At 43.6% G+C, this 22,608-nt stretch overlaps 3 protein-coding genes across 4 annotated transcripts; 2 read left to right on the forward strand and 1 right to left on the reverse strand.

Annotated features, from left to right (window-relative positions):
- Positions 1–14,517: 14,517 nt before the first annotated feature.
- Positions 14,518–18,942, forward strand: LOC123429554 (F-box protein At4g35930). Of its 2 annotated transcripts, none has more exons than XM_045113589.1 (5): positions 14,518–14,799; positions 17,098–17,522; positions 17,607–17,681; positions 18,164–18,273; positions 18,361–18,942. In XM_045113589.1, exons 2-5 carry the CDS (start codon positions 17,175–17,177, stop codon positions 18,626–18,628), a joined length of 801 nt encoding a protein of 266 aa, XP_044969524.1. In that variant the 5' UTR covers positions 14,518–14,799; positions 17,098–17,174; the 3' UTR covers positions 18,629–18,942. The 2 variants fall into 2 exon arrangements, with proteins under 2 accessions (XP_044969524.1, XP_044969516.1); XM_045113581.1 differs by having other exon boundaries at positions 14,520–14,799; positions 18,358–18,942.
- A 19-nt stretch (positions 18,943–18,961) lies between these two features.
- On the reverse strand, positions 18,962–20,680 carry LOC123429543 (GDSL esterase/lipase EXL3-like). Its single transcript, XM_045113571.1, has 3 exons — positions 20,152–20,680; positions 19,942–20,072; positions 18,962–19,836 (listed from the first exon to the last, which is right to left on the reverse strand). The coding sequence occupies exons 1-3, from the start codon at positions 20,456–20,458 to the stop codon at positions 19,156–19,158; spliced, it is 1,119 nt and encodes a 372-aa protein (XP_044969506.1). The 5' UTR covers positions 20,459–20,680; the 3' UTR covers positions 18,962–19,155.
- Positions 20,681–20,894: 214 nt separating this feature from the next.
- On the forward strand, positions 20,895–22,121 carry LOC123409087 (UPF0434 protein CCNA_00107). The gene is made up of 3 exons (XM_045102077.1): positions 20,895–21,038; positions 21,119–21,173; positions 21,844–22,121. Exons 1-3 carry the CDS (start codon positions 20,935–20,937, stop codon positions 21,946–21,948), a joined length of 264 nt encoding a protein of 87 aa, XP_044958012.1. The 5' UTR covers positions 20,895–20,934; the 3' UTR covers positions 21,949–22,121.
- The last annotated feature ends 487 nt before the right edge of the window (positions 22,122–22,608 follow it).

Genomic DNA, 22,608 nt, shown 5'->3' on the forward strand with positions numbered 1-22,608 from the left:
AAATGGGCAGAAATGGGTTTCTGCTTAGAACCTTATTCAAATAAATTCCCACAAATCCAATATTTGGTGTAGGGGCATTAATTGAGCATTAAGGCATGCACAAAAAGTTTTAGGATAATTGGAGAAACTTTATAATGTAAAGTTTACCAAAGTCAGAAATCAACAGAGAGGGTTTTGAGGGTCTTAGGACAAGTTCTTCTATTCTCCTTGGTGTACTACTTGGTGTGGATGCCTTATTGGAGTATTGGAACATGTCCACCAAATTTGAGCACAATTGGAGACACTTCACAATGTAGAGTTGCTCCAATTTGATTCTGGACACATAGGGTCTTAGAGTGATTAGGGGAGCCAAAACAACTTGGATTAAAATGAAACCTCGTAAGATCATCAAGAATATCATATGTGACATGCTAGAATTTTACTGTAATTTATTGAGAATATTTCTTATAGAAATATTCCAAAAGCTTGAAATAGGCAAGAATGGTCTTGGAGGGATTTGCCCAATATTTTGAACATGACCATGTGTTAAAACTCATAAATATGGAATAAATATATCCAATGATTTCCCTAATTCTTCTCAAACATTTTGAAAGCAATAAAAATAACTTTCTTTCATAGGAGACAATTTCTGGCCTCACAGAAAGGCTTTTAAATAAAATAATAAATAACTCTTAAAATAATAATATGGTGGTTTTTGGAAGACATTTTGATAATAGGTTTTAAATAAAATAATTGGTGCAAAATAAATTCCCTAATTTGAGGACTTGTAGTACAAACCTCATCTCACGGGTTTGAGGTTTTAATTTAAAGAAATGCTTTTTGGTGAAAATAATATTTGGTGAAAATAGATATTTCTCCTAAACACATGGCATGATCATTAGGTAAGAGATCATGGAATGAGGAGGTGATTAGGAGGATGGCAAGAATTAATGGGGAGCAATCACATGCATTCAAGCAAACAGGCAAACAATAGTCACTCCAAGCATCACAAGCACTCACAAAAAAATTAATTGGTCCTAATTTTTGAAATAAGTTAGTTAGTGAGGAAAGCCAAAAACAGGGTGTTACAGACCTTACCCCCTTAAGAAAATCTCGTCCCTGAGATTTCTAGGCTAGGGGTTGGTGAGATAAAGAATCTTGAGTCGGAGGTAGTCTTCATGTCCTCATGTTGTTGTGGTGGTCTTGAGGTGCTTTATGATACAACTTCAAATGTTCACACGTCCTTGCCTGATCGTGGGTGGGATCTGGCAATAAGTTATGCATGACTGAGGTCAAAGGTTTGGTGAGCTAAGTCTGTGCAAGGTTCTGGTTTGCAAGTGTATCCCAAAGTCAGGTTACGTGGCAAGATGGCGAGTCTAGGATCTGGTCCTGGGGCTTCGCATGCCGGTTAGTGACATCAAGATGTCTTGTGTTAGAACGCACTGCCAAAGTCTTCGTGTAGCTTCCTGCTTACGGGGAAGTCCTTTGCTTCCTTTCGGCAGTCACGCTATGGTCACAATGGTCTTCGAAGGCTTCTCGTGAAAGGGTCCGGGTTGGGTCTCACCTATGAGGCTAAGCTCGGAGGCTCAGGTCCAGAGCAGGTCCTGCCATCTTGGGGTTTGCGAGGGTTTTTGGATGAGCTGGCTACCCAAGAGTATAGACCAGTCATCCATTCCCAAGGTCTGCGACTCAGCGGGCGGGTGAATCACCTTTGGCAGGTCTTCACCACGACCTACTAGTATTCTCGTCCTTGATTTGGACCAAGGAGAGGTCGTCTGATTCCTTCGCTTGTCCAAGGGCTTCGTCATCTTGAACCGTCGAGGCTTCTTGATGTTGTTGGTGTGGTCAGTGCACGGTCGGTGGTTGACTTCTGTTGCATTTGTCGTCGTTGTCGTGGCTTCCTCGTCACGACGGTTCTTCGTCTTGACTTGAGTAGGATAGACTTCCGTCGTCTTGAGATTGCTCCAAGAAGTCTACCTTCCCGAGATATCCCTGTACCCTCGAGAGGCATAACAATCAGCGTTCCTGGGCTCGTCCAAACACGACTAAGGTGTTCTTCCTCTTATTGGGTGAATAAGTATATCACCAGTGAGGATGACAACATACCTTCCCCAACATGACATAAGCACAGTGCTCATGGGTCAGGCGAAGAGGACTGGGACTTGCTATGGGCGGGTACTGGCCACATTTTAATGACTTAGAGTCGTCTTCTATGGTCGTAATCCGTCCATCTTGTGGCTCAGCGAAGCTTTAGGGTCTTAAGGAACTTAGGATGTGGGCAAACAGTTATCATATTATCTCTAAGCAAATTCCTTAGATGCCAGTAGTTCGACCGCTAACTTCAGACAACATCACCTCATCTCATCAAGGATATCATCCCAGGTGGGTCAACTCCACACCGCTCATGCTAGTCAACTTCGGGTTGAAGGCCTCACAGAAAGGCTTTTAAATAAAATAATAAATAACTTGTAAAATAATAATATGGTGGTTTTTGGAAGACATTCTGATAATAGGTTTTAAATAAAATAATTGGTGCAAAAGAAATTCCCTAATTTGAGGACTTGTAGTACAAACCTCATCTCAGGGGTTTGAGGTTTTAATTTAAAGAAATGCTTTTTGGTAAAAATAATATTTGGTGAAAATAGATATTTCTCCTAAACACATGGCATGATCATTAGGGAGGAGATCATGGAATGAGGAGGTGATTAGGAGGATGGCAAGAATTAAGGGGGAGCAATCACATGCATTCAAGCAAAGAGGCAAACAATAGTCACTCCAAGCATCACAAGCACTCACAAAAAAAATTAATTGGTCCTAATTTTTTAAATAAGTTAGTTAGTCAGGAAAGCCAAAAACAGGGTGTTACAGTCGGTATCTCCATACCTAGTTCAATCTCGTTATCGGCAAGTCTCTTTACTCGTTCCGTAATACAAGATCCCATAACTAACCCCTTAGTCACATTGCTTGCAAGGCTTGTTGTGATGTTGTATTACCGAGTGGGCCCAGAGATACCTCTCCGTCACACAGAGTGACAAATCCTAGTCTTGATCCATGCCAACCCAACAGACACCTTTGGAGATACCTGTAGAGCACCTTTATAGTCACCCAGTTACGTTGCGATGTTTGATAACCCACAAGGTATTCCTTCGGTGTCCGGGAGTTGCATGATCTCATGGTCATAGGAACAGATACATTAACATGCAGAAAACAGTAGCAATAAATTTACACGATCATATGCTATGTTTATAGTTTGGGTCTTGTCCATCACATCATTCTCCCAATGATGTGATCCCGTTATCAAGTGGCAACACTTGTCTATGGTCGGGAAACCTTGACCATCTTTGATCAACAAGCTAGTCAACTAGAGGCTCACTGGGGACATTGTGTTGTCTATGTAACCACACATGTATTTGAGTTTCCAATCAATACAATTCCAGCATGGATAATAAACGATTATCATGAATAAGGAAATATAATAATAACCAATTTATTATTGCCTCTAGGGCATATTTCCAACAGTCTCCCACTTGCACTAGAGTCAATAATCTAGTTCACATCACTATGTGATTGTAATGAACCTAACACCCATATAGTTATGGGGTTTGATCATATCTTGCTTGTGAGAGAGGTTTTTAGTCAATGGGTCTGAACCTTTCAGATCCGTGTGTGCTTTACAAATCTCTGTTTCATCCTATAGATGTTGCTTCCACGCACCATATGGAACTATTCCAAATGAATTCTCCATTATACGAATCCGATTTACTACTCATAGTTATTCGGATTAGTGAAAAATCTTGCATCGACGTAACTCTTTACGACGAACTCCTTAATCACCTACATAATCGAGAACAAAATCCTTAGTCCACTAGTTACTAAGGATAACTTTGACCATTGTTTAGTGATTCAATCCTGAATCACTCTTTCGTACCCCTTGACAAATTCATGGCAAGGCACACATCACGCGCGGTACACAACATAGCATACTTTAGAGCCTATGGCTAATGCATAGGGGACGACCTTCGTCCTTTCTCCTTTTTCTACCGTGGTCAAGCTTTGAGTCTTACTCAAATTTACACCTTACAACATAGCCAAGAACTCCTTCTTCGCTGATCTATTTTGAACTCTTTCAAAAACTTGTCAATGCATGTATTTGTGTCTTGATCTATCTCTATATATCTTGATGCTCAATGTTCAAGTAGCTCAATCCATGTCTTCCTTTGAAAAACTCCTTTCAAACAACCCTTTATGCTTTCCAGAAATTCTACATTACTTCCGACCAACAATATGTCAACCACATATACTTATCAGAAATTCTATAGTGATCCCACTTACTTCTTTGGAAATACAAGTTTCTCATAAACCTTGTATAAACCCAAAAGCTTTGACCATCTCATCAAAGCATATATTCCAACTCAAAGATGCTTGCACCAGTCCATAGAAGGATTGCTGGAGCTTGCATACTTGTTAGCATCCTTGGGATCGACAAAACCTTCTCGTTTATCACATACAACCTTTCCTCAAGGAAACCGTCGAGGAAACAATGTTTTGACATCCTATGTGCTATATTTCATAAATAATGCAGCAACTGCTAACATAATTCCAACAGACTTTTAGCACCGCTATGAGTGAGAAAGTCTCATCATAGTCAACCCTTTGAACTTGTGGGAAACATCTTTGCGACAAGGCGAGCTTTTCTTAATGGTGACTTTTCACCATCATCGTCTGTCTTCCTTTTAAAGATCCATTTGTACTTAATAGTCTTACGACCATCAAGTAGTTCTTCCAAAGTCTACACTTTGTTTTCATACATGGATCCTCTCTCGGATTTCACGGCCTCCAACCATTTGCCGGAATCCGGGCGCACCATCGCTTCTCCATAGCTTGTAGGTTCATTGTTGTTCAACAACATGACCTCCAAGACAGGGTTACCGTACCACTCTGTAGTAGTATGTGACCTTGTCGACCTATGAGGTTTGTAGTAGCTTGATCCGAAGCTTAATGATCACTATGATCAGTTTCCACATCAATTGGTGTAGGCGCCATAGGAACAACTTCCTGCGCCCTGCTACACACTGGTTGAAGTGACGGTTTAATAACCTCATTAAGTTCCACCACCCTCCCACTCAATTCTTTCGAAAGAAACTTTTCCTCGAGAAAGGACTCGTTTCTAGAAACAAACACTTTGCTTCCGGATCTGAGGTAGGAGGTATACCCAACTGTTTTGGATGTCCTATGAAGATGCATTTATCTGCTTTGGGTTCGAGCTTATCATGCTGAAACTTTTCCACATAAGCATCGCATCCCCAAACTTTTAAGAAACGACAGCTTAGGTTTCTCCAAACCATAGTTCATAAGGTGTCATCTCAACGGAAATACGTGGTGCCCTATTTAAAGTGAATGCGGTTGTCTCTAATGCATAACTCATAAACGATAGTGGTAATTCGATAAGACACATCATAGTATGCACCATATCAAATAGGGCGCGGCTATGACGTTCGGACACACCATCACACTATGGTGTTCTAGGTGGCATGAGATGTACAACAATTTTCACATTTATCTTAAGTGTGTACCAAACTCGCAACTCAGACATTCATCTCAATGATCATATCATAGACATGTTACCCTTTTGTCACGACGATCTTCAACTTCACTCTAAAACTACTTGAACCTTTCAATAATTCAGACGTGTGTTTCATCAAGCAAATACACTAGTATCTACTCAAATCATTTGTGAAGTAAGAACATAACGATATGCATTGCGTGCCTCAGCACTCATTGGACTGCATAAATCCAAATGTATTTCTTCCAATAAGTTACTTTCTAGTTCCATCTCACTGGAAAACGAGGCCTTCAGTCATCTTGCCCATGTGGTATGATTTGCATGTCTCAAGTGATTCAAAATCAAGTGAGTCCAAACGATCCATCTCCATGGAGTTTCTTCATGCGTCTTATACCAACATGACTCAAGCGGAAGTGCCACAAGTAAGTGGTACTATCATTACTACTTTGTATCTTTTGGCATCAATATTATGAACATGTGTAGCACTATGATCGAGATTCAATAAACCATTGAAGGTATTTATTCAAGCAAATAGAATAACCATTGTTATCTTTAAATGAATAATCGTATTGCAATAAACACGTTCTAATCATGTTCATGCTCAACGCAAACACCAAATAACACTTATTTAGGTTTAACACCAATCCCGATGGTAGAGGGAGCGTGCGATGTTTGATCACATCAACCTTAGAATTACTTCAAACACACATCGTCACCTCACCCTTGCTAGTGTCCATTTAATCCGTAGCTATAATTTTGAGTTACTAACACTCAGCAACTGAACCGGTATCTAATACCCTGGTACTACTAGGAGTACTGGTAAGGTACACATCAATATCATGTATATCCAATATACTTTTGTCGACATTGCCAACCTTCTCATATACCAAGTATCTAGGGTATCTCCTCTTCAGTGACTGTTCCCCTCATTATAGAAGCACTTAGTCTCGGGCTTGGGTTCAACCTTGGGTCTCTTCACTAAAGCAACAACTGGTTTACCGTTCCATGAACTATCCCTTCTTGCCCTTGCCCTTCTTGAAACTAGTGGTTTTGCTAACCATCAACAATTGATGCTCCTATTTGATTTCTACTTTCGCAATGTCAAACATCGTGAATAGCTTAAGGATCATCATATCTATCCTTGATATGTTATAGTTTATCACGAAGCTCCATTAGCTTGGTGGCAGTGACTTTGGAGAACCATCACTATCTCATCTGGAAGATCAACTCCCACTCGATTCAAGCGATTGTAGCACTCAGACAATCTGAGCACATGCTCAACATTGAGATTTTCTCCCTTACTTTGTAGACAAAGAATCTTGTTGGAGGTCTCATACCCCTCAACAAGGGCACGAGCATGAAATCCTAATTTCATCTCTTGCAACATCTCATATGTTCCGTGACATTCAAAATGTCTTCGGTGCGTTAATTCTAAGCCGTTTAAGCATTATGCACTGAACTACCATGTAGTCATCAAAGAACGTATATGTGAGATGTTCACAACATCCACAAACGACGCTCGAGGTTCAGCACACCGAGCGGTGCATTAAGGACATAATCCTTCTGTGCAGCAATGAGGACAATCCTCAGTTTACGGACCCAGTCCGCATAATTGCTACTATCAACTTTCAACTAAATTTTCTCTAGGAACATATCTAAAACAATAGAGCTACAGCGCAAGCTATAACATAATTTACAAAGACCTTTTTGACTATGTTCATCATAATTAGTTCAATTAATCATATTACTTAAGAACTCCCACTCAAATAGACATCCCTCTAGTCATTCGACTGGCGCATGATCCAAATCCACTAACTCAAGTCCGATCATCACGTGAGTTGGTGAACATCTCCATGTTGATCATATCGACTATATGTTTCATGCTCGACCTTTCGGTCTCTTGTGTTCCGAGGCCATGTTTGTACATGCTAGGCTCGTCAAGTTTAACTCGAGTGTTCCACGTGTGCAAATGTTTTGCACCCGTTGTATGTGAACGTTGAGTCTATCACACCCGATCATCACGTGGTGTCTCGAAACGACGAACTGTCGCAACGGTGCACAGTCGGGGAGAACACAATTTTATCTTGAAATTTTAGCGAGGGATCACCTTATAATGCTACCGTCATTCTAAGCAAAATAAGTCGCATCAAAGGATTAACATCACATGCAAATCACAAGTGACATGATATGGCCATGATTTTGTGCTTCTTAATCTCCATCACCAAAGCATCGGCATGATCTTCATCGTCACCAACGCCACACCATGATCTCCATCATTGTGTCGCCATCGAGGTTTTCGTGCTATATATGCTATTACTACTAAAGCTACTACCTAGCAATATAGTAAACGCATATGCAAACACAAATGTTAGTTTAGAGACAACCCTATGGCTCCTGCCGGTTGTCGTAGCATCGACGTGCAAGTCAATATTTAACTATTACAACATGATCATCTCATACATCCAATACATCATATCATGTCTTTGGCCATATCACATCACATGCATACCCTGCAAAAACAAGTTAGACGTCCTCTAATTTGTTGTTGCATGTTTTACATGGCTGCTATGGGTATCTAGTATGATCGCATCTTACATACGCAAAGCCACAACGGTGATACACAAATTGCTATTTAACCTTCTCCAAGGACCGCCTCAGTCAAATCCAATTCAACTAAAGTTTAAGAAATAGACACCCGCCAGTCATCTTTATGCAACAAGTTGCATGTTAGTCGATGAAACCAGTCTCTCGTAAGCGTACGAGTAAAGTTGGTCCGGGCCGCTTCAATCCAACAATACCGCTGAATCAAGAAAAGACTAAGGAGGGCAGGAAATTGAACATCAATGCCCACAAACTATTTTGTGTTCTACTCGAGATATCATCTACACATGAACCTAGCTCATGATGCCACTGTCGGGGAACGTTGCATGGGAAACAAAAAAATTCCTACGCACACGCAATACCTATCGATGGTGATGATCATCTACGAGAGGGGAGAGTGAATCTACATACCCTTGTAGATCGCTAAGCGGATGCGTATATGACGCGGTTGATGTAGTGGAACATGTTCGTGATCCAAATCATAGCCCGTCCCGCGATCTCATCACGATCCATCCCGCGATCACATCACGATCCTTCCCGATCTAGTGCCGAATTGACGGCACCTCCGCGTTCAGCACACATACAACTCGATGACGATCTCCATCTTCTTGATCCAGCAAGAGGGGCGGAGAGGTAGATGAGTTCTCTAGCACGGCAGCGTGGTGGTGGTGGTGATGCTATTCCAGCACGGCTTCGCCTAAGCACCGCTGAAACTAGAGGAGAAACAGATCTAGGGAGAGAGGGCAGCACGTGGCTGTTTTTTGTTTTATATAAAACCCTCAAAACCCTTAGTATATATAGGAGGAGAGGAGGGAGAGGACTGTGCCCTAGGGCTGCCTCTTTTTTCCCTTGCGCAAGGAGGAGAGGAGGAGTCCTCCTCCAATCCTATTCGGAGTAGGATTCCTCCTTCCCACTTGGAAACTCTTTCCACCTTGTGTTTTTTCCTTCTCAAACCTTATGGGCCTTAGTGGGAACTTATTACAGCCCACTAGGGGCTGGTTTATCTCTTCCCACAACACATGAGGTCCCTTGGGGCGTGAGACCCCTCCCGATGGTCCCCGACACCCCTCCTCGCACTCCCGGTACACTACCGATGAGCCCAAAACTTTTCCGGTGACCAAAACAGGACTTCCTATAGATCAATCTTTACCTACGGACCATTTCGGAGCTCCTCGTGACGTCCAGGATCTCATCCAGGACTTCGAACAACCTTTGGTAACCAACACCTATGACTCAACTATACCGAAACGTCACCGAACCTTAAGTGTGTAGACCCTGCGGGTTCGAGAACTATGCAGACATGACCTGAGACACTCTCCGGTCATTAACCAACAACGGGACCTGGATGTCCATATTGGCTCGCACATATTCTACGAAGATCTCTATTGGTTGAACCTCTATGTCAAGGATTTAGTTAATCACGTATGATGTTCCCTTTGTCCTTAGGTATGTTACTTGGCCGAGATTCGATCGTCGGTATCTCCATACCTAGTTCAATCTCTTTACCGGCAAGTCTCTTTACTCGTTCCATAATACAATATCTTGTAACTAACTCCTTAGTCACATTGCTTGCAAGGCTTGTTGTGATGTTGTATTACCGAGTGGACCCCGAGATACCTCTCCGTCACACGGAGTGACAAATCCGAGTCTTGATCCATGCCAACCCAACAGACACCTTTGGAGATACCTGTAGAGCACCTTTACAGTCACCCGGTTATGATGCGATGTTTGATAACCCACAAGGTATTCCTCCGGTGTCCGGGAGTTGCATGATCTCATGGTCATAGGAACAGATACATTGACATGCAGAAAACAGTAGCAATAAATTGACACGATCATATGCTACGTTTATAGTGTGGGTCTTGTCCATCACATCATTCTCCCAATGATGTGATCACGTTATCAAGTGACAACACTTGTCTATGGTCAGGAAACCTTAACCATCTTTGATCAACGAGCTAGTCAACTAGATGCTCACTAGGGACAGTGTGTTGTCTATGTATCCACATGTATTTGAGTTTCCAATCAATACAATTCCAGCATGGATAATAAACGATTATCATGAATAACGAAATATAATAATAACCAATTTATTATTGCCTCTAGGGCATATTTCCAAAAATCTTCCTCTTGACGCGAGCCCATGGAAACACACCTAACCCCACATAGAACTCTCACGAAGACCATGGGTAGCGTAATGGACAATGCTTACCATACCATGGGATCACTTGATCCCTCTAGGTACATCTTGTACGCTTTGTGTCTTGATAAACTTGGTTCACACCTTGATTTAGTCTTGACCAACCTTGTGTCTTTATGACCAATCTTTGGATAAAACCTTGAATGCCACCTTGGTCATCATATAAACTTCTTGAAACCAACAGATGGACTTCAAGAAGTGCCTATGGACAAATCCTACAAATATAACTCAAGGAAAACATTAATCCTTAGGGATTGTCATCAATTACCAAAACCACATATGGAGAAATATGCTCTAACAAATTATACCACCGGAACCTCGGCCACCAAGAGGGTCGCCGCCGGAACCTCGGCCACCAAGAGGATCGCCACCGGAACCTCGTCCACCAAGAGGATCTCCGCTGGAACCTCGACCACCAAGAGAATAGCCACCAACATCACTAGTAGAATCATTGTGCCCTTTTGAAGTTTTGTTTGTTTTGCAAGTCCTTTTGTTCTGCGGCATTTCATTGCAACCACCGCATTGGTTGCTATCACGTGGCTCCATGAAATGTCCACTACAAAACTCTCTCGTGCTCATGAGTTCATCCATATCATTCATGTATCGCTTTGTTCTCCTTCTACCCTTGGGTTGTACCATCATCTCCAGATCAGGCCTAATGTTAGGGTCATGATACTCTCGCCAGTGTGATGCGTCCACAAAAGGGTGGAATCTAGACGCCCATGTTAACTTATGAGTTTGCAAGTTGAATTCATGCAACCTAACAACTACTCCATCAGAGGCGGGCAAATTTCTCTTGCGGGCCGCCGCCATCATGTGCGAGCATGGCCATTGGTACTTTCTAGGCCGCTCACAAGTGCAATTCCATGTCCGAAGAGCCACCTTAAATGAGCGACCACCATATGATTGACCATCTCTTGTTGTCCCACCTGGCTCATCCACTTGGTATTTCATTTCAACATTATCAAAACAAGTGGCTCGTTGTATGGCCGACTTGTCTTTCTGAAGCTCCAGCCACTCGACAACCTTCTTCAGATAAATCTCATTGGGAGGCTTCTCACTACCAGCAACCAACTTGTCGATATCATTGAAGTGCTTCAGAAAATACTCATTTAGCTTGTAAAAAGTATATTCCGCTATTGTCATCACCGGAAACTGACGGGCACCCTTCAAGACAAAGTTGAAGCACTCAACAAGATTTCTTGTCATGTCACCATATCTCATGCCTCCTTCGTCACATGCCCGTGACCACTTGTGTCTCTCATCAATATTCCTTTATAGGAAATCATTCCCACCTTCATTAGCCTTCTCATAGATTTTGTCCAAGCGTGCAGTGAACAACTTAACGGAGAAGGCTACACATGTGGTGTTAAGATCCTTGCAAAAATCTTGTTCTTACAAGCCCTCTAAAAGCCTGCAATGAAGTGCCTCATACACCATTGGTGGTGAAGCCTCGCATGCCCTGGAATGTGAATATCCACGACGTTCGGTATGCCTTGGTGTCGATCGAATATAATGCATACCTCCCTATTTGGAGGAATGACCGTGCTCCTCACAAGTCTCATGAACCATTTCGAGTTGTCTCGGTTCTCCACGGACACCAAAGCAAATGCAAGAGGCAAAACATGATCATTATCATCACGTGCCATTGCTATCATGTGCGTGCCCTTGTATTTGCGTGTCAAGAATGCTCCATCTACAGACAAAACTAGACGACAATGCTCAAAAGCTGCAATGCATGGCCCAAACGTCTGGAAGGCACGACGGAACACTCCTTCAGTATCTTGTACACAATGGTACATTTCTGGATTTCTATAGGACATCGCTCCCAAAAAAGCGGGGTAGCATGTTGTACGCCTCTTCCCATACACCATACATCATTCTAAGAGCGACTTGCTTGTCCTTCCATGTCTTCCCGTACTTGACCTTATATCAAATTTATCGTCAACCCAACTCATCAACAACTTCACTTTAATGGTTGGATCCTCGGCTATATGTTTGTGGTATTTACAACTGATGAATTCCGAGGTTAGATAACAGTGTGTCTTCCGTCCTTCTACGACCGGTGGTGTGCTTTCGTGAGTGGATTTGCAACTTGGTATCTTCCGCCAGCTATCTTTCGTGATTCTTCCATTGGCTCTCCATTTGCATATTTCTACCTCATATTTCACGGTGTATCACTTCTTGTAGTCTGACTGAACAACTATGAAAGGCCCATGGTGTTTGACATCATACTCACACAACCACATCTTGAATTCTAAAATGTGCTCGAACATAAAATCTTTCCTTAGGTAAGACATCGAAATATCGTTGGGTGTACTACTTGGGAACTGTCTAGCCTCAGTTGTCTTACTCATGCCATCATCGACTATAGCCTTATCTCCAAGGCTAACATCACAAAACAAGGGAACTTTGTGATCCCTACCGGTGATTTTTGTGTACCACTCTGCTTCTTTCTCACTGAAGCCATCCTCGTCCAACTCATTCACCAGGCCTTCATCATCCGAGGCATCCATACAAGCATGCTGATAGATAATGTCACGATCCATGTCCTTATGCCTTACTCGAGCCTCTACGTCACCAACATTGTTATGCTGCCTCTCATACTCTTCGTCGGAGTCATGATCATCATCATTAATCGGTGCACTACCTCGAAACTCATATTGGGAATACTCATTGGATTGCACTTCAACTTTATGATCAACATCATCTACCAAGGTTCGATTCAAGTCAACTTAAAAAAGAGGAGCCTTGACCACCTTACTTGCAAACAATTCGACCGACTTGATTGTCGATGATGCAACAACCTCCTTATATGCAACCCAATGCAATTGGACCTGATAGGCATTGTCTTCATTCGACACTTTTGTGCTGACCCAACATAATATCTTCATACTAATTCAACTTGGTCACTTGCATCAACCCACTTTAATCTTGTTCGTATTTCTTCCACAACCTCATCATAACCAGGACTCTCAAGAAATATCAACAGTTCCTCATACTTGTCAACAATATCAACATTCATGAATGCCTCTTTGTCAACATAATGAATATTCACAATATTTTTCATTTAAAAAAGAGAAACATAAGTACAATAAATATACCACATTGTTAATAAAACCACTTTGTCCATCCAAATTATGCATTACCAAGCATTACCCAAACCCTAACCCTAACCCTAAATCTTAACATTAGGGATAACCCAAACAATAAGGTTTGTTCACCAACATCACAATGCAACACTATTGAAACAACAATACTCAACCGCATCATATTATAGAACCATGTTCAAAACTAGGGTTAGGAACCACATAAACAAAACAATCTAAATAGACAAATCCAATCAATAAAAAATTGTGAGATGAAGGAGATTACCTCATGAAACGAAAATGACACTGGATCCACGAACCAATCCGATCAATTAGCAAGGATTTGAGAGGGGTCAAGTGAGGGAACCAAAGGGGAAAAGGAGAAAGAGTTCGGGAAAGGCCAATGGAGGAGAAGAGAATGAGTGGTGAGTGACGGGTGAGAGCAGTCGACCAATAAAAATATGTGGATCAGAAACGCCGACGTCCCTCACGTTTCGAGAAACGCAACATGGGTCGGCCTGCCACGTTAGCGAGCAATGTATGCTCGACCTGGCAGTGGGCCAAGACAGAAACGTGAACTACCTCGACGTTTCTCTGTTGGGCTGAAACACCATGATCCTTGACATTGCCACAAGGGTTAGCTTATGAAATACTTTTGTAACGTCTTTGATGATAAGGTCAAAATAATGATTCCGACCGCCTACCGTCATGCTTTTTGACGGTATGGTTACATATCCTACCGCCAAAAAGTGTAATGGTAGTCTATTTTCTTAGACCAAAATCAGATCTGACTAAACTTTACAAAAAAAGGTGTGAACATGAAAATCGGCCCGTCTACCATACTCCGCAGCTGAGACGGCTTATCTGGCCGACGGCGTCGTTGGGATCCTCCCTCCGCACGTACGGCTGGGCGGTCCGCCTGAATTTTCTAGTACTCCATTAAGTAGACAACGAGTAGGAGGGGCCTGCTTTTTTCTTTTAAAAAAAAAAGCTCCTCTTTGGGACGGGCCCACTCCCCTCAGAGGCGCATTGGCGCCAAACGCCGACGAAATATTTCGGTTTTCCCTCCCTCTCGTTTTCTCCGCTCGCACAAATGCTTTTCCCCTTTCCTTTCTCTCTCCTCTCCTCTCCTCTCACCCATCCATTCCACACATCCATCCATCAGGATTCTGTAGAGAGAGAGAGAGAGGGAGGGAGAGATTGCGGGGAGGAGAGAAAGAGATTGTGCTGGTTCTCGGTGCCCGGCGGTTCGGCGGTTGGTATTCGCTTGCTCGCGTCCATTGCAGGAAGAAAGAGAGTTGAATCCATCCAGCAAACCCATGGGAGCTGGCTCCTGAGCAGCGGCGGCGGGCGGGCGGGCGTATCTGGTAAAAACCAATTCTTTTCTGTTTCTTCCTTTCAATGCGTCTTCTTGCTTCTATACTACTGATTCGGGGCCGAATCTTCTCGGCGGCCTCGTCCTGCCTTCCTACACGCATCGGGATAGGACCGGGGCTTCTAGCTCTAGGTTTTACCGTACCAAGGGATGTATCTGGCTGCCCATACATGTTTGTTTCCGTCCATCCTTCCTAGTTTGTAACTTTGTATTATGACTTACAGTATTTAGGAGTACTAATACTGTTCAATGGAGATCTTCTTCAATAGGAGTACGCTCTTGTGACTGATTATCCACAGATGTTGGAAAGGGGACATTGCAGAGCGCGAACCCTTCTTAACACCTCCTCTTATGCTAGTACAGTGAATCGATGCCTGCCGCTACCACGACTCCTTTGTGCAGTTGCTCTCTCAAGTTGCTGCTAAGGGGGCTGTTAATGTAGTCAATCATGACCCATATCTCTCTGAATGTCGTTAATCATGACTCATTGCTGTTTAATGTGATTAATCACGACTCATAATAATGGTCTCTCTCCTTTATTTATAAAGCGGGACGAAAGCCTTTTTCGGTATAATAATGACATCTCCAGCTAGTCGGCTTTCACCAACAACTTGGTGACGATGTTGCTATTTGTTACTACAGAATTAGGCAACCTAATATTAGCACATTGACAACACAATAATTATAGCACCCTTCAATGGCCATGTCGCATGTGCTAACCTCCCCTTTGTATATTCAGTTTTACACTAGTGCCATTCATAGCATCCTTTAGTGCTAGATACATCCATTTTTATTCATTTGTGCGACAAGTAATTCTGGACGGAGGGAGTAATATATAATAGGGCTAATTCCACATATGCCAATGCCTGCTGTGTGTAATTGAAAAATGGCATTGCAAAAAGAAAACTTATGGGCAAAGCCACTGCAAAAAAAGGCTAATTCGATACATGCCACTTCCATAATGGCATTTATCAAAGTACCCAAGTGATGACCATAGAATTTTTTTATAAGTTTTTTTTGCAGTCATATTTTTTGAGTACTTGAAATTGGCAGTGGTATGTACATAATTAACCCATAATAAAATTGTTACATCCATTGATTAAGATAGTTTTGATCAATAGTGTCCAGTTCTGTCTCAAAATAGTAAATTTGATAGAGTATCAAGGTTCAGGCGGAAACGCGGGGAGCACAATACGTGCACAAATTAGCATGACATCACCAGGCAGGTTATGCACTGGGGAAAGAGTACAATTACTTGGTCTGGACCCTATCACAAGGGGCCTGATCAAACTGCCAGTTCATGTCAACCAAATCCCATGACAAATCCAACAGACAGGGAGGTGTACACACTTACTGACCGAAACAGAAAATCCTCACTCTAAATGGTAAACATCTAAACCAAAGTGAGAACATAAGAACGTCTGATGAAAGAAATTAAAAGTTGATAACAATTTATACTCTTTCCAGTAGGAAAAATAGGATCAAAAGTTTGGTTTTGAAATGAGGATTCTGGGTGTGGTGTACTTCCGTTTGTATAAGTTACTCTTTCTATACCTGCCAAATCTTACCGACAGGGCAGAGGACAAGTCTTTCTATACCTGCCAAATCTTACCGACATAGCATAGGACAAGTCTGTCTATACCTGCCAGCTGTGCATTGCGTAGCTGCCGTTAGCCTACCCACTGTTTTTGATCTTGCTTTCATTTCCTAACGATTGTTTGACCGGTGTGGACACATGTTGGCTTCTTGTGGTGTGTACACGTACTCACTGTGCCACAAAGTCATTTTCGTTACCGTTTAATGCACTCTAGAATCTGGAACATGAACTTACATCTATGTCACCATGTATTGCAATTTTGTTCAGTTATCCTCATCTCAGGCTGCATAAACTAATTATCAGCTTCTTCAATGGAGAACAGAAAACTGTTATACTTGCTTAGTTACCAAATAACAAATAAATACATTGAATAGTTGGTATGAACTTATTTGGTGGCAATGTGTTCACCTTCCCATTATTTTTCCCATGTAACTACCTCATTGTCCTAATTTTGACCCAATCTAGGGAGATGTGGAGGCCACTGCTTGTTGTTTGTCTAGCATAGGCAATTATTTTGCAGTTTCCTTTCTTACAGCCTAGCTCTACCTGAAGTTAGAGTATTTTTTTTTGTACCAACCGGCAATATAACAAATTGAACCGACTTTTGATGTTCCTAATAAGTTTAGTTCTCCTGTTATAGTACCTTTGTTGTTGTTGCTCTCATTTTTTAATCCGTGCTCCCTTTTATTGAAGCTGGGAGATGAAACTGGAAGAGAATCAAGGTTTTGCATTATCTGCCATTCCAATATTTCCTTCTAGTAGTAGACATCATGGGGTCTGGATCAGTGACTCTGAAGCAAAAAAAACGAGTGAAACATACAAAGAACAAGTACTTGAAGCCTGGTGCCCTGGCTCAGATTCGTTATAGTAGGAGCACAAGCAGGGATATAGGGAAGAAGCGGATTCTGTTGAATGTGGAGAAGGATGATGAGCTGGAGATATCACCACATGCCGAGGTTGTGTTTGAAAGCAGTACACCAATTATGTCTCCAGCAAGACTCAGTTTTGAGCCATTTAGTGGCATCAAGGGGCAGTTGTTGCCAACAACTCCGAAGACTCCTCAAGCAGCTGATTGTGATGGCCATTCAAGGCTTGAGTCACTTCCACTTGATCTGCTGGTATATAATCGAAACCACTTTCCTGTTAACTCCAGTGTGCATTGTATTTGTATCACACCTGACTGCCATTGTTTTATTGAAAAGATCAAGATTGTGTGTTACTTGCACCATGACCAGCTGAAGGCTGTTTTCCACGTTTCATCAAGGATCCGGAAGGCAGTAAGTATCATGTTTTGTATTCCACATACTTTATTAGTCCAGTTACTAAGTGTTTTTCCTTTTGCACTTTCAATACCCTTGTCAAACTTAATTCTCACTAAAATCATGACCAAATGATGTTTTCATAACAGTAGGTGAGACCTGTGAGCATAGCTAACAGTCCACATCTCTCATTTTTGTGCATTGGTGTATGGTATCCATGTAACCTGCATAGCAACTACTACCTACCATGGTATCTGACATGGCAGAAAGTTTGTTCTTCCATTACTTAATTAGTTAATTACATAGGATTTCAAATCTTTCTTTAGTGTGCCTAGTCATTTCTGTACTTGTTAATTGGTCCAGTGTTTTGGATGTTTGGAATCCTACATGTCAGCCTAGTTTGTATGCCCAACTTTTTTCTCCTGAGTTAGCTTGCATTTTCAGTCTGGCCTATAATGTTTTCCCCTCATTCTGATACTCATGTTGATCATGTGAACTAGGTGGAACTGGCAAGGCAGTACCATTTCAACTACACCACTCCAGATCGTAGCAGGCAGGAACTGCTCCAAAACAAGACCCCTCTCCGGAGTGAGCATTGGCCTTTCATGAGGTTAGTCATATCTATCATGGTTACCCTCAAAATCATTTAATTTGCTTGAAGCTCTAATCTGTTTGAAAACCACTGAATTTTCAGCAGAATAGACGGCAAGGATGTGAGGGTGGCCACCCCAAGGACCCCAAAGGCTCCAAAACACGGCCCTCGGCCTTCGCGTTTCAAGCTGCTGGACGTGAAGCCGATCACAGCCGTCCTTTTCCCAGATTCGTTGCCTTCAAAAAAGCTCCGGCTGCGGCGTCTGATGCCGCCAGGACTGCCAAGGCCTGTACCCAAAGCCGCAGCCTCTCCCAGAGTTTTGCTATATGAGGAAGAGCTTTGCGAAGCGGTGGTGCAGAATAAGCTTCTATGAAGCCCCAAAAGCGTGAGCTGGTTGCGATGGATTGATGTCGCTTCTCATGTCTCATCTCATAATAATGTATATATAGTGCTTATCATTTATGTCTTGTCTCTGGGTATGTTTTTTCTTTGCCTGGTGGCACCTGTGTGTCATCTTGGATAATTATGGTCAGATTAGGCAGTTTTAGGTTAGTCATTAGCCTGTCATACTCTCCTGCTCATAAGGACCAAAAGTCTGGTTTGTTCCCTGGTTTTGTATATACTATAGTAGCGGTTGAAATATCTTGCAAGGATAATAGTATTTTAAATGCAAAATTGGTGTCTGCATATCAGGATTCTGGAGACATTGCTCTGCTATATGATGTTATTCTGATATGTTGTGTGGAACACAGAAATTGTCCATACATACATATAGATAATAATAATAATACTTCTTCTGTTTGTAAATAATTGTAGTTGGGGAGAACTAGTGAAGAAAAAGAAAAGAAAAGAAAAGATAATAGAATTGTGAAGTTTGATGATGCCGAATGTGAGCACTAGCTACCATAGGCCGTAGCGACTGATGATCTGCGCCATGAGGAGGTTGTAGCCCGTCTCGGTGAGGTGGTAGGTGTCCCAGAAGAGGAACTTGGCCGGGTCCCTGCAGGCGTGCGCCGTGTAGCTGTTGCAGGTGAGCGTCACCTCGAACAGGCCAGTGCCGCAGCAGCCGCGGTCCGACACCTCGAAGCCGTAGGCGGCCGGGCGCTGGATCATGTCCAGCAGCGGCGCGTAGAGGTCGATGTACTTGAGCACCGCCCCCGGGAGCAGCGCCGTGCCGTTGAGCCGCCTCATCTCCTTCTCCAGCGCCGCGTTGTACAGCACGGCCGCCTGGTTGTACAGGGACACGCACGCCCTCCCCTCGCCGCCGGCGTTGGTCCGCTGCGACGGCACGCACCCGATGGGCGGGGCGCCGGCGACGCTCACCCGCCGCGCGCCCAGGCCGTAGAGCTTCTGGATGAAGGCCGACGCGCACTGCACGATGAAGTCGATGTAGGACTCGAGGTCGTAGTCTCGCCGGAACGGCGTCGTGAAGTAGGTGTTGGCCAGGTCGTCGGTGCCGGTCACCACCATGTAGAGGCTCGTCGACACGATGTTGGCGGCTCGCTGCGCGCCGGCGATGCGGCTGATCTTACCCTTGTACTCCTTGAACAGCTCCAGCTGGTCGTCCATGCTCAGAACCGACTGATGAAATGCCACGGTGACGGTGGAATGAATTTAATTTACTCCATCTTGGAGGTGGAGAAATATAAACGATGTTCCCTGGGCAGGGCAGGGCTGGGCGCTCACCACGATCTTGGCCGTGAGGGGGTCGAAGCCGCAGCCACCGGAGGCGAAGCTGACGCCGGTGAGGAGGTCCGAGTCGCTGAGCTCCGTGCCGAGGTACGCCGGCACGTACTGCTTCAGCCCCATCCGGGTGGCTGGATCAAAACTCAAACCATCAGTTTCAGTGCCATGCATGCACGAACCGAGTAGCTAGAGAGAGTCGTCAGTGCATACCGAGGATGTCGCCGACGATCTTGCCGTTGCTGAACCTGCCGGTGGCGTTGTGGGCGGGGAAGTCCTGGCCGTAGGGCGCGAAGTCGCACCGCACCGCCGTGGTGAGGCCGTTGTTGTTGCCCGGGTCCACGATGGAGTCACCGAACAGGATCAGCGCCGGCGGCCGCGTCTGGCTCGAGCTCGGCTGGGAGGCGGCAGTGCAGCAGGAGGGGCGCACAAGCATCAATGCCACGAGTGCTGTGACAACGAGAATGAGGCGGCGCGTGGCTCCTCCGGCTCCGGGCGTGCATTCGCTGGCCATGGCCATGCCTGCTCCGGTGTTGGTGTTGATCAGGCCGCTCACTCACACCTCGCCTCTTCCTCCTCCTGCTGCTCCTCCTGCTGCTGCTGCTCTGTCCGATCGATGCTTCTCTTGTAGTACGTAGTTGTAGAGACACCTCCGGTCTCATCTATTCTTAACTTGTGTAATTCCTTCCCCATTTCTTGCAAGATTGAGACGACAAACTCACAAGTTTCGGTTACCTCGGTTAATGCATTTTTGTTGTTTCGTCAAGTGAGGTGAGCACACGTACGTTTTAGCGCGGAATCTTGGAATGGAAATTTTCGTGCCTATCCCAACCGTTCGCCACCTCCTAGAGTTTTTATTTTATTTTTTTGAGAATTTCCACCTTCTAGAGATGGGCTGGGCTGGGCTGGGCTGGGTTGTGTTGTGTGAGCCGAACGGATTGCTCAAGTTGGGCTTTTAAAACTGTGACCGACCCGATCCAAAATTCTGGCAGGACGATGATGAGGCGGACCACGGCGTTGCTGTTGCGCCACGCCGTCGGCGGGATCCCGCAGGCGCTCGCCGACGTGCTCGTCTGCCCCCTGTCCAAGAAGCCTCTCAGGTATCCAGGCTAGGCAATATCTGCCCCCTCCTACTTCCACACCACCCCCTTTGATCTTGTTTCTTTCTTTTGCCCACCAGGTACTGCGAGGTCAGCGGCTCTCTGGTCAGCGACGCCGGCCGCATGTCCTTCCCGGTGAGCCCCGGTGTCCTCTCCCTCTCCTCCATGCGCCGCGCTTGTTGAATGCTTGGATCTGCAACCGTCTGGTGGTTCTAGCCGATATTCCATGCTTGCGGCTTACCTGTTCGCTGTATTGCCTCGGCGAAAATGGTAACAGATTCATGATGTGTAAAACGAAAAGGGGGGGGGGGGGGGGGCGATTTCCCAGTATCGTTATGCAATGACAACGCTCCACAGTAGAGACTCAATTCAGGAAGTAGCTAGTGATAACTAGTCTTCAGACAGCATGCCCTTTATGGTTATCGAGAATTTGACTTTTTGAGATGAAGTTTTAGAACATGAGGGAGGATCGTGTTAATTACCAGAAAGTACTGGTCTTAGCATGCTGGGATCAACGCGTGTACAGTGGTGTGTGGGACAGACTCACAGACTAGAGAGGGAGGGTGAGAGGAGGAAATGATCAAAGTGCACATAATGGCTAACAACCAACTGATTTCATGTTCTGAAACGGGGATATTTTGTGTCCACTTTGAACATTTAAGATAAACATGTTCCTATGGAATTTCAGCATCTCAATTTATTGCTTCCTGTAGCATTTCATCAATTTCTTGTGGCATCTCTGGCATTTCCACTCATTATTTTTGCTTACCACTTGGCCCTGATTTCATTCCGACATTAACTCCAGATAGCAGATGGAATTCCTTGTCTACTTCCGAAAGACGGGAAGTTGCTCGAGGACCACCCGAGGGAATCAGGATATGAAACCAGCTCTAGGGATTCCTCTGATTGAATCTACGTTGTTGTACAAGCCGACAGAGTCATTCTGTATTAAAATGTAATTGAGATGGAAGCAAGAGTATGTGCTGTACTCAAACTTTTTGTTATCGCCGTATATCATCGTCACGGTTGATGTGTACTGACTATTTCGCACAATGGAAATAAAATTAGGATCGTGATAACGTACACACGTGTGGTGGAAGCAACATACGTATGTCACGTCACCGTATGCATGTAGGGATTTTTTGATTTTCAGTTTTTAAAATGTTTTATCTCTTAAATGAAAAATTCGATTAAAGATCCGTTTTCATCATTAAATCTGTCTCGACGAGATTTTCGAAACTAGATCCCATGTTGATATGTTTCGATGACTTTTTTTTCAGGCAACAGTTGCCATGTCTATTACACATGAATTGCCATGGTGTTTACACTGAAGTTGCCATGATACGTTTTAGGTATTTTTTTCTTCTACCTTTAAAAGTAAATTTTGATGGATTAATAAAGAATTGCCATGATCCATGCATTAAATTTGACGTGGTTAATTACTAAAAATTGCCATGATCAATTAATAAAAATTGCCATAAAAATAGTTGAAAAAGATAACAATAGCTTTAAATCTAGAGAAAAAAATAGTTAGAACATGTTATGACAACTTTAGTGTAAACACTATTAC

The sequence above is a fragment of the Hordeum vulgare genome, chromosome 1H (assembly GCF_904849725.1).
Source record: "Hordeum vulgare subsp. vulgare chromosome 1H, MorexV3_pseudomolecules_assembly, whole genome shotgun sequence".
In the NCBI taxonomy this organism is placed as follows: Eukaryota; Viridiplantae; Streptophyta; class Magnoliopsida; order Poales; family Poaceae; genus Hordeum; species Hordeum vulgare.

What these genes read in the sequence shown, in the direction of transcription:
- LOC123429554 (XM_045113581.1), top strand. Translation starts at nt 17,175, where the DNA reads ATGGGGTCTGGATCAGTGACTCTGAAGCAAAAAAAACGAGTGAAACAT. An exon ending in CACTTCCACTTGATCTGCTG is followed by an intron (nt 17,523 to 17,606) that starts GTATATAATCGA and finishes TTTATTGAAAAG; the next exon opens with ATCAAGATTGTGTGTTACTT. An exon ending in CATCAAGGATCCGGAAGGCA is followed by an intron (nt 17,682 to 18,163) that starts GTAAGTATCATG and finishes CATGTGAACTAG; the next exon opens with GTGGAACTGGCAAGGCAGTA.
- LOC123429543 (XM_045113571.1), bottom strand. Translation starts at nt 20,458, where the DNA reads ATGGCCATGGCCAGCGAATGCACGCCCGGAGCCGGAGGAGCCACGCGC. An exon ending in GATCGTCGGCGACATCCTCG is followed by an intron (nt 20,073 to 20,151) that starts GTATGCACTGAC and finishes GTTTTGATCCAG; the next exon opens with CCACCCGGATGGGGCTGAAG. An exon ending in CCCTCACGGCCAAGATCGTG is followed by an intron (nt 19,837 to 19,941) that starts GTGAGCGCCCAG and finishes GCATTTCATCAG; the next exon opens with TCGGTTCTGAGCATGGACGA.
- LOC123409087 (XM_045102077.1), top strand. Translation starts at nt 20,935, where the DNA reads ATGATGAGGCGGACCACGGCGTTGCTGTTGCGCCACGCCGTCGGCGGG. An exon ending in CTGTCCAAGAAGCCTCTCAG is followed by an intron (nt 21,039 to 21,118) that starts GTATCCAGGCTA and finishes TTTGCCCACCAG; the next exon opens with GTACTGCGAGGTCAGCGGCT. An exon ending in CCGGCCGCATGTCCTTCCCG is followed by an intron (nt 21,174 to 21,843) that starts GTGAGCCCCGGT and finishes CATTAACTCCAG; the next exon opens with ATAGCAGATGGAATTCCTTG.